This window comes from Nilaparvata lugens, chromosome 12 (assembly GCF_014356525.2).
Source record: "Nilaparvata lugens isolate BPH chromosome 12, ASM1435652v1, whole genome shotgun sequence".
NCBI classification, from domain to species: Eukaryota; Metazoa; Arthropoda; class Insecta; order Hemiptera; family Delphacidae; genus Nilaparvata; species Nilaparvata lugens.
In genome coordinates, this window is record NC_052515.1 from 18,768,900 (window position 1) to 18,780,622 (window position 11,723).

Consider the following 11,723-nt stretch of genomic DNA (forward strand, 5'->3'; position numbering starts at 1 on the left):
TATCATAACAGATGTGGATCTCCTCAGTTTGAAATAATTGCCTCATATATGATCATGAATAGCAGTGGAAAGATTAATTTTTAGAACAGAAAGCCAGCTCATAAAAAATGCCAAGGTATATCTACTGTGAAATGTATTAATATGAATTTCCTATTATTATAGTGAAGGGCACCTTAGTCATCGAATCCTGAAATGATTTGATTTACCTTTATTTTTTGAAGGTCGGTCATCCTCTTGACTGTGTGGACCCTCTTGGATCCTCCCTTGCCGATAGAGATATTGATCCTCCCGTCCGATGACCAGACATTCCTATGCCCATGACGGTCGGCTGCAGCATTGAGGATCTTGAGACGCTCCGCAGTCAGATCCTCGCGAATGGTGATGCTGGAACCCTTCAGCTTCCTCTTAGCGTCGAAGATCATCTTCCTGGTCCGGTAGCTGCAGAGTCAAACTATGATGGGTCGGTCCTTAGGTTTCGCTTGCCCTTGTTGAGTTGGTTGACGCCTTTCAACACGATGCGAGCGGTTGACATCCACCAGAGTTACAGGCACATTCAGCTTCTTGTTGAAGACATCAAGCACCAGCAGGTCTGTGTCTTCTTTGTCACTCTCCAGGATCCCAAAAATACATATTGAATGTCAGCGCCCGTATTACTCGAGGTCGTTGACCTTCAGGTGACAAGACACCTCCAGCTCACGAATTCTATTGTGCAGCTGTTTGTTCTCCTCCTTCAATGCCTGAAGTTCCTCAAAAATATATTTCACAGGCATTGAGACGGCATTATGCACAGACTCCTCGATTTGCTGTCAAATAATTCGGAGGGTCTCTTCAGACAATGATCCAGAAATAGCTGGCCCTGGCTTCGGAGCATTGACCTCATTCTTCGGCGTGCCTCTGTTCGGTCGAACCATAGTGTACCATTAGGTGGATTTACAATTGTACAGGCAAGAAGGTAGACTGAAGAATTAGGAATGTTTTTTCAAGATAAATAAAAAGAGTGTTAGTTGATCAAAAATATATAATTTCACTATTGAATTTAGCTCGAGAAACTGAATAGCTAGATGTATAATTTGCAGTGAATTGAACTGTATAACCCTACGAAATATCTGTTAGAAGATGGAGCTGAACTAACACACGTTGACTCACATGACATAACCAAGAGAGCAAGAGAGCTCATAGAGAAAGAGACTCATAAAAAAGGGTAAGTAGAAGTTTCAATTTAACAAATAAGTAGCAATTTTAAAAGAATTTAAATATGAATGTTGGAAATACCTCTGTGTAAAATGGGCCAAAGAATAAGTCTAAAAATATTGGAAGTGACAAACTCATCTGATAAGCAATCGTTGCAAGTCAGGCCATCTAACTTGTTCCCGGAAGGGCGCGTGAGACATACACCAGTGACTCTGACCTGGACAGGCAGCAGGGCACCTTGGATGCAATCAGTGAGAGAAAAGGAGACCAATGAGGAGGGCACCAAAGTTTTGCATTTTTTGAAAATGAACACAAGGTGATGCAGAGTTATTAGGTTAGCTTTTAGAATAATGAAGATATTTCGATGAGAAAAAATCCCACAAAGAAACTTATTCGCACAGAATGACAAGAAGAACTTGGAAAACACTTTAAAACATCAATTTTAGGTGAAAAGGTAGAATTGCTACATATTTGAAGAAATAAAAGAGAGAAGCCCCAAAGAGGCAACTTGACTTGAAAAAGAGAACAAGAGGAAGCAAAAATCGATCAAAGCAAGGATGGGAGATCGAAGTATTGAAAATAAAAATGACACAGAACCAATGCAAAATGGCTCAAATAATTGCAGAATATGACGAAAACTGAAATATTAATTACTAGAACAATGAATCGAATAAAATACATCAGAAAATCACTTCTAAGAAATACAAAATTAGAAGTAGGCAAAGTGAGCATATGACAAGCTAGCACTAACGAACAACTAGCTTCAGAGCGGACAACTTACGAACTATAGGAGCTTGACGCCAGAATACAAAGACCCAAGTCTGTATGACTGAGTTTTTACACATGTTGTGCAACATCCGACTGCTTTTGAATGTCATGATGGGATGAATCAATCAGAGGGAATTCAAGAGCTTCCTCTTCTTAGATGATCGCTTATTGCGAGCTCCAACCCACTCAGTTTCTCCTGCTAGAGTGTTGTCATCGATTTCATAGGCTATATAACCTGGTTTGATGAAGATGATTTTTCTCGATTATCTGCAGCTTTGTGTGACGTACTACCTCCTGAACACAAAGCTCCAAGATTTTCAATTCTTTTGATTAACTGTTGTTTTCCTTCCTCAGATTTCTTCAACTTCAGTCTCCTTTCAAGCATCATATAGGATCTGCTCTGTTGCTGATTTGAGTTTCTCAATTCTAATGTACTTATCTGGTGAACAATCGACAGCAATTGATGAACAATCAGCAGCATTAGATGATTCCTCCATTTTCGTGGGCACAGTTTCTACTTCTTCTTCTTCTTTTTCTTCTTCCTCTTCTTCTTCTTCTTCTGCAAGTAAATCTTCTGGATTATTGATTATTTTTGCTCCTAGTTATCAAACTAGGAGAGTGACATCTGATTTACCATGGCCCGGTTGCACAAAAGCCGGTTAAATCTCAACCGTGATTAATTTTACGAGAAACAATCAGAGAAGGTATTTTTGATAAGATGGCTTCTCTGATTGATTTTCATGGGATTAATTACGATGAAAATTCAACCGGCTTTTGTGCAACCAGCACTGAGACTTCCTAAATCGTAGGCTATACAACTTGTTTCCACAATTCGTTTGTATTTCTTGGCCCTAAGTTTTACAACAATATTCCTCTTGAAATCAAGAGAGCACAGAATTGACTTATTGATATACTATATCGCTTTTGAAACAATAGTTCTTAGATGGCTTAGAGGTCTCATGCCTGACTATCTAGAGACCTTATTCAATGTGATTCCTTAGCTAAAATACTTTGATAATGGTGGTTTTGCATTGGGAAAATGAGCTGGAATTGGTAAGTGAGCATATTGAGTGTTGAGAATCGAACTGACTGTGATAAAGGAGATAATACTTTGATAGCGCATCCCCTCACCATTTCCCTTAGCAAGCCACCAGCCAGCAGTCACCATCACAGTCTGCCTACAACTTCTGTGGGAAACGCATTCAAAACGCCTTCTGAATCGTCAGGTATTTATTGGCCGCTTGCCACTATTTGTATTTGTCTAGACCTCAATGTAAAATCGCGGTCCTCAAAATACAACAGATTGGTTCACACGAGCAAGGATATGAATCAGTATAATATAGAAAAAATCATAGTTTTAATCTCGTTTCGTTAGTTTTCAAAACTAATATTTCAAGTTGTTACTCCATCAAAAAAATGTGTTCGAGTTGTGTGTGTTTTTCAGTTTGAATCAGTTGAATTAAAAATTCCATTTACCTCCCTAACATTGAGGAAAGAAGTGGAAAGTTATAATTCCAAAGTTTTTGAAGTGTTTAATTCAATTGCTTGGTTATATATAATATATATAAATATAAATATAATTTGTAGCACTTAACAGAAAACCCTTTAAAGTTTTATAATATAAATATAAACAGGATACACATGACCCGGATAGATTAAATATACTTAAAAACTTACATTTAAACGAGAATTTTCGGGGAGCTGGGCCCCCTTTGTCAATCAACCAGGAAGTGAAGTGGTGAGATTTGAACATTCTAAACCGTGACCACAAAGACACGGTAGAGACGTTGTGCAGTCCATAGAGCACAGACGAACGGAGGCGCACTGATTGAAGGAGCACTATGGGATCAGTTGGTGGGCCATGATGAGTTATTTATTTATATATATATATATAGATTGCTTGGTGTTCGCCATATTTTGTACAAGGCATTCCATGTTGTAAATTCTGTCAATCAATTATCGTGACGTCATAGCTCGGTTGTGCATTTGATTTAACTTCCCCCCCTCGCGTCTACCGCGCCGGCCTGCAACCTCCTGTACTGCCTCCGCTTGCCTGACGAGGCAACTTCATGCCTGTTCACCGGAGAGTCTTCATCGAGATAAGTTATCGCTGTTGTTAAGGGTGCAGGAACACACTGTGCGTTTTTAAAAAGACTTTATTCAGGCCGAGCCTGACACTACAACTACATAATACAGAATATTGCTTAAGACTACTTTACATTGATTCTAATACCGTATTTATATGAAACAGTTACATTGATAACATTACGGGAAGCTAGATTAGAAATTACACTATAAACAATAACAACTGATTAGACCAATTTAGTAATAGATTGTAAATAAGATATCAGTAATGGATTGGACTAAGTACATAGAAACATAATATTAGGGAAAGCTATAATCTAACTCCTCCCTCCCCAAGTCCTTTACGTCCCGGAAAGGTATTAAAGTCCAGTTGGTATGACTAATCAACTTGGCAAATTTTTAAGTGGAACAGATTGTACAATTACATTACTATGATTTCTGGATTTCTTCAAATAGAGAAGCAATAAAACTATTACAATTGTTACAGATGAGATTAATCCTACAACAACATAAAATTTATTTGAATCATCAATCATGATTGGTTCAAGTATGTTTAAATGTTTATCTCCTAGGTTCGCTAAATGAACTGTATCGAATTTAACATCAAGTTGTTTCAGGTGAGCCGGGAATTTTAAAATAACAAGTGGTGAAGTGTCCTTGTAAACTGTTGGAGTATTGAAGCCACACATTTTTTCATTTAACGTAACATGTAAGAGTGAAGTACTATGCAAATTAATCAATTGTTCACTACCATTAACACACAATCGTACATTATTGTTCTTATAGATTAAGTAACTACTAATGCTATCAATATATTTTACAAAACCACAAGTCGCTTGCAAAGAGATTAATTCACAATTTTTCAATTTATTATCACTAAATAAATCTAAAATACATGGATCATCTAACCTATCAAGCTTATTACAATACCTAGTATTAGAGATTAAAACACAATCGTCTAGAACATACAAATCGCCTTTACAATAGGATACTATAGATTTGTTGATTTTCATTGTATACTCTCTGTAATCTGTCAGTTTTGCGTTGGGCGTAATTGGATACGAGATAATAAAATAAGAATTTAATAACAAGGTTTCAATAGGAATTTGAATGAAGTAAGACAATAAATCATTTCCAAGTGCGCAATGCACGTTTGAGATCTGCCATAGCAAGGAAGCGTCTCGTGATGCCAAATTATCGGGAGTATTTGAAATTATTGAAGATATTTCTGAGCGAGATAAAATACTAGAATGTAGAATATTCTTTTTACAAAATTCCAGACTTTCCACAATATCATTTACATGAAGCTCAAGAAGAGACACACTTGCTAATAGAAGAGAATATTGTTGAAGACGTTCAATGACATTGATTTCATGTGAGGCTTTCAGTAAAAAAATCCTGTAAAACAGCGTTGTTGCTTTGAATAATTTTCATATTGTCATTAAATTTGTCTGTTAACCTATGATTATAAATAATTTGTGAGTCCAGGTTTTTCTGGATTATCTGTTCATTATTTTCTATTTCACTGACAATTGAATTATAATGTTCTTTGTCATTAGCGTCCATGTTACCTGTGATCCAAGATATTGCTGTACCTAGACCATTGAAAATACCTCGTTTGTGTTTACTTTGCGTTTTATAAGATTTTACATGCTCCATTTTATTGGATAGGTAAGTGAAATGTTGAAATAGCGTTTGAAGGAGCGTTTTATCGATAGAAGAGTTGGTTAGAGAATTAACATTTAGGAAAAGTGCGTCAATTTCGTAACCTAGAGCTGTTATATTTATAGTGTGAATATGTGCATGAGATGTGTTAGAAAAAACATCGCTACTTGTTTTAATTGGGATTGCTCCGGCTGTATTTGTTAAGTCCGTGAGCTCATATCCGTGGACTCTGAGTTTGATTACCAGGGCCAGCAGTAGGACTATCAGCATCATTCTGGTCAGCATCTGTAACAGTAGATTTCTTAATGATCTTTCGAGGTCTCTTAAGACGTTTAGAGTGGATTTTGAAAGGTTCGCGTTTATTCTGAGATGTCGCCTGTCTTGGGCCTGTCACCTTAGCTTCGAAATATTTCGGCTTTTCTTTTCTATTATGAGTTGACTTGATGAAGACAGTGGTTGGCAAATCGGTTGTTTCTTCTCTGGATTCATTTAGTCTATTAGTTCTATTTGTTTTTTCCGAAACTACTTCATCTCTAATAAATTTGTGGAGTGTTTTCAATTTGTCAAAATGAGAGAAGTCTTGTTCTTCGAGTATGTCATTTGCAATAGGGGTTGGCGCTGGTTTTATGTGAAAATTTATAACGTAACCTTACAAAGAAAAAAGATGTAGGAAGCCAAGAAAGAGATGAGTTGGAACAGTAACAGGAACAGGTTGACTAATACACCTAATCCAAGTGAAATTTATTTATTTATTTATTTATTCATTTTCTTTACATACAAAGGCTCACAGAGATCCATAAAGAGCCTTATTTACATAATTAAATGAAACAACAATTTAACTTATATACATTTTAAAATATAGAAAATAAAGAAAAGAAAGCAAAAAGCATTTACACAGTTCAAATAATCAAATTAATTACATTCATATAAAGAAAAATGTAAAAAAAAGCAAAAAGCATTTACTCAGAATAATCAAATTAATTTCATTATTATGAAGAAAAATGTGAAAAGAAAGAAGGTAAAACAATCCTTCCCAAAGATTCTAGAGGAAAATACAATTAAAAAAAAACTATTTAAAGATTACAGGAAAGAAAATAATAACTAATAAAAAAAAGCTAAGTAAACAGAAAAAGAAAAGTCTTAAACTAGGAGAGTTCCAGCCAGAGTTTACAAAACAAATCATCTCAAAAACGAGCGTCTTATGATAGATTCAGTTCACAATGTTTCTTATATTCATTGAATGAGTTCGAAAAAGGATCAATGTGTTCATTCAAGCTATTAAACAGTCGTAAGGTTTTATAAAGAAATGAGTTGTAATGATGGTTTGTTCTAGCAAAGGGAATCTCAAACAATATATTCCTTCTAGGTCTTGCATATGGTACACTGAAATTAATTAGGCTGATAAAATATGGTAAATGGACGTTATGATTTAAGATATTATATAACAACAATAGGGCATTTAATGATCTCCGCACCTGCAATGACCGAATATTAAATAAGGATCTCAATTCACTAGTTGGGAAATTGAATGGACAGAAGATACGGAATTTCTTGATGAAAAGGTGTCTTAGAAATCTATTTTGAATCTTCTCAATTTCGTAGCTATCAGTTACATTAGCAGGACCCCACACCATAGATGCATACTCAAGTTTACTCCGTACCAGTGCATTAAACAGTTTTATACTTACATCACAACTAGTAAAAGGTTTTGAATTACGAATTATAAAACCAAGTAGCCTATTAGCACTGCTAAGAACGTGATTAAATTGGTCTTTAAAATCAAGAGTCGAGTCCATCAACACTCCAAGATCTCGAATGCTATTGACATACTCTAGATTGATGCCTGCTAATGAGTAAGCGTAACGATCATAATTCCTCTGTCTCGTGTAAACCATAAACTTGGTTTTTGAGATATTTAATTTGAGTTTATTTCTATGACACCATAGATGGACTCTATCAAGATCCTGTTGTAACTGAGCACAATCTTCAACACTCCTTATTAATTTATACAATTTTACATCATCTGCAAACACTAGGATCTTAGATGCAATAATGCAATCGGGAAGATCGTTTATTAAGAGTAAAAACAAAAGAGGCCCAAGATTCGATCCCTGAGGGACCCCTGATGTATTTGCATAGTCAGCAGATTTGTAGCTATTGAAATGTATGTGTGAAAATCTATCAAATAGGTAGCTGCGGAAAAATTTGATCAAATCAGTTGAAAACCCATATGTAACTAACTTTTCCAATAAAACTTCAAAATTAACTGAATCGAAAGCTTTACTGAAATCGAGATAAATCACGTCTACCCGATCCTGACTATCTAATTTAGAAGAGACAAATTGAGTAAATGTTAACAGATTACTTACAGTAGACCTTCGGGGCATGAAACCATGTTGGAAAGGTGATATGACGTGTTTTACATGATTGAATACTATATTATATAAAATGGATTCAAATACTTTGTCAGGTGCATCCAATATAGAAATAGGTCGAAAATTAGATATTAAATTGGGTTTACCAGATTTATGAATGGGCGTTATACGGGCATTTTTCCATTTAGTGGGATATTTATTGGTTTTTAAAGAGAGATTGAAAATATATTGTAAAGGTTTTAATAGAATATCCTTACAACCCTTAATAATATAGGCAGGGACACCGTCAGGACCAGCTGAGCGAGTTGCTTTTAGCTTATCAACCGCAGAGCTGACCCAATCATCTGAAATAGAAGGGATAATCAGCGTATCAATGTTGTAAGTGGGTCTATTGGTATCAAGGTGAGGTAGGTCATTCCCGGAGAAATCACTGTCCCTTTTTATACTAGCATAGATCGATGAAAAGTAATCTGCAAATGCCTGAGATACGTCTGAGCCAGTGTATTTACAACCATTTAATTCAAAACAATCATTCATCACTCTAGATTCTCGTTTACTAGAAATATAATTCCAAAAATGTTTTATGTTCGAATTCAAATTATTCTGCAGATCAGCTATATAATCTTTGTAACATTCAGCAATTTTTAACTTTATAATTGATCTCAGATTAATAAATTTATCACGATAGTACCTAGAGTATGCCATTTTTCGTGCACATTTCTTTTTCTGTTTGATCATTTGAATGATATCCCTAGTAAACCAGATAGGGTACTTGGATTTAATAATTCTTTTACACTTGGGAACATGCATAGAGAAAGCTCTGTATATTATCTCATAGAAGTAATCAACAGCATTATCAACGTCTTGAAATTCATATAATCTGTCCCAATCTGAATTAAAAAGTGTTTGGTACAGCTGAAGGAAATTGGCTTTTTTGAAATTATAGTAAGGATTATAAACAGGCTCAGGTGATGTGTAACTTCTCATGATGAAATTTATAGAAAGACAAGGATGATGAACGTCTTCAGGAAGCAAGGGATCATCATTGCGCAAAACTGTGATGGGAAAATTACCAAGAACTAGGTCTAATGTTTTAAAACTGGAATTTAAAATATTATTGAACGATTTCACATCAAAGAAAGACATGAAATTATCTAATTTTCTACATTTAATCGAACCATTTATAAAATCATATGTACTACCAGAAATTTCGCTGATATTGAAATCACCAACAACTAAAAGAGATGAACAAACATTATGAAACCCTTCCACATCATCAAAAAACTCATCATAATCGGTCACTCCAGCATTAGGTGAGAAGTAAACAACACAGAAAAGGATAGTGGTTGTATTTGTAATAGTAGTTTTAATCAGTAAGGCTTCATACTTGACTGTGGCTTTGCTAAAGATAAGCTGTGTAGGCCATCTAACATTAGCGGCAAAAAGTACCCCGCCCCCCCAACGTTTGCCTGACACGGAGCTATCTCTATCGCTTCTAAAAACCTGATAACGAGCATCAAACAGCTCCCCATCATTTATCTCATCATTAAGCCATGTCTCTGATAAGGCGATAAAATCGAAGCATTCAGCCGAGACGGACTGATAAAGTGATTGAGACTTTGTACGCAACCCTCGCGTATTCTGATATATTAAATTTAAAACACTACAATCATCCACCATTCATTAATAACTCAGACCAGACAAGGGCACAATAGAGAGTGAGAGATAAAAATATGAATGACACAATAAGGACATTTTACAAGACAATAAGAGTACAATCCATTATTGATGCAATAAAAGTAGCTAGCAATAATCAAACACAGCAGCAACGGTAGTGCAGATAAAATGGAATAATAGTAATAACAGTTTGTCGATTTGTAATCTTATCTACTTAACGGAATTACCTGGTTCAACGTTCGTAACCGACACTGACAGTTTAGCAAGGTCGCTATCAGATTTGATAGTATGAATCACAGAGCCCTCAACTTTTCTCATCTTGATGTTGCCAGTTCTATCGACCCACAAAAACTTGAAGCCACAATCATTTTTTATTTTTTTAGCTTTAGCAAATAAAACTCTTCGACGCTGACTGAGTGACTGATTCACGTAGATAGGAGAATCCGTAGATAGACCCAAGTGTCGTGTTGATAGAGTTCTCTTTATGCGACGTCTAGCAAGAAACTGCTCCTTGTCAGTCCGGCGAACGAATCGAACAATAATTCCCGATGACGGCCGATTATTGAGTTGTTTGAGTCGATGGCAGACATCAATCATGTCCTCAGTAATTGCCAGATCCAATGCCTTACCAACACCAATAACAGTCTGTGCAACATTTTCGTTTATGGAGCCAGGTACACCGTAGATCTCCAAAGTATTCGCTCTAGAGTACTGCTCGACGTCATCCAAACGCTCCGTCAACTCAGCCACTTTTTTGGTGAGACCGAGATTCTCCACACGAAGAGACTCAATCAGTTCATTCTGCTTCTCTATAAGAAGGAGCTGGTTCGCCGACAACTTGGAGCTCTCATCTAGCTTGCTGTGACACAAATCGAGTGAAGCACCGAGATCTTTTTCAAGACGCTTTAGTCCATCATCAACTTTCTTACTTAATGAACTAATCATATTTTTTATACTATCAGTAGATGTAACATCACATAGGACGGAGTCACCGTCGCTCAAACTACGGCTCAAGCGACGCTCGCGACCACACGGCTCACATGTCCACACTTTTCCCAGCTCAGAAAGAACACTAATTTCGGCATCACCCAGTCCCACACATGACCCGTGATAAAAAGCTCGGCACACCTGACATTCAACTTTGTCTTTAGAAGACCTAGAAACCGATTTCGAACATTTAATACAGTTACTCATCTTGACGGAATAAACTGGCTCGTTATAGATAAGCTTCTCTTTAATTGGGTGGCGTTCGTATTTAGTCTGTGCACAGGTAGTACATTGGTTTATGAAAAGTTTAACATCATCAATCATACAATCATGGCCAGTAGTATTTCTGTTTAAGTTTTGCGAGATTTTTATTAATACCTCGATGGCATGTTTTACCTACATGGTGTTGTGTAATAATCTCTTGTTGCTCATCAGTTTTAGTTACATTAATAACGAACTTAGAATACATTTTAATGGTAATGGTCGCAAAGTGTTCGCGAATCAAGGAAGTGAACCGTGTTTGAAAGTCTGTAAATGAGCGTTTTAGTATACCTGTTCCTTTACAAAAAAGTCCATAAGTTGTGTTCGGTCTTAGATATTCATGGCAAATAGCAAGCATACAATCTAGATCGAAAAAGGCGTCGAATTAAATGGTTAGCCGATTCTTATTAAATATTTTTTGGAATGTGGGATCGTCTGTACCTCGTTTGATAAATATTTGATTGTGTTCAACATTAACGATCTTGTCCTCATCCATGATTGCAGTATGATTATTATCTGAACTAAGTTGACTGTGTACCGTTTGAGTACTTACATTGTCATTATTGGGAATTCCAGGTGGGCAGTAGTCATCAATGAAGTCCTGAAGAACTGAGGCAAGGTCGTCAGAGTCATCAATATTTGAAAGATTGTGCGTGTCAAGTTTTATTCTAGACAATCTGTCGGCCACAAAATTGGTTTTACCCTTTAAAAATT

At 36.1% G+C, this 11,723-nt stretch overlaps 1 protein-coding gene across 1 annotated transcript; it reads right to left on the reverse strand.

Annotated features, from left to right (window-relative positions):
* Window positions 1-9,971: 9,971 nt before the first annotated feature.
* LOC111064070 lies at window positions 9,972-10,955 on the reverse strand. Its single transcript, XM_022351738.2, has one exon. The coding sequence runs from the start codon at window positions 10,953-10,955 to the stop codon at window positions 9,972-9,974; it is 984 nt and encodes a 327-aa protein (XP_022207430.2).
* Between the last annotated feature and the right edge of the window lie 768 nt (window positions 10,956-11,723).

Coding starts and splice junctions, on each gene's coding strand:
- LOC111064070 (XM_022351738.2), bottom strand. CDS start 10,955: ATGAGTAACTGTATTAAATGTTCGAAATCGGTTTCTAGGTCTTCTAAA.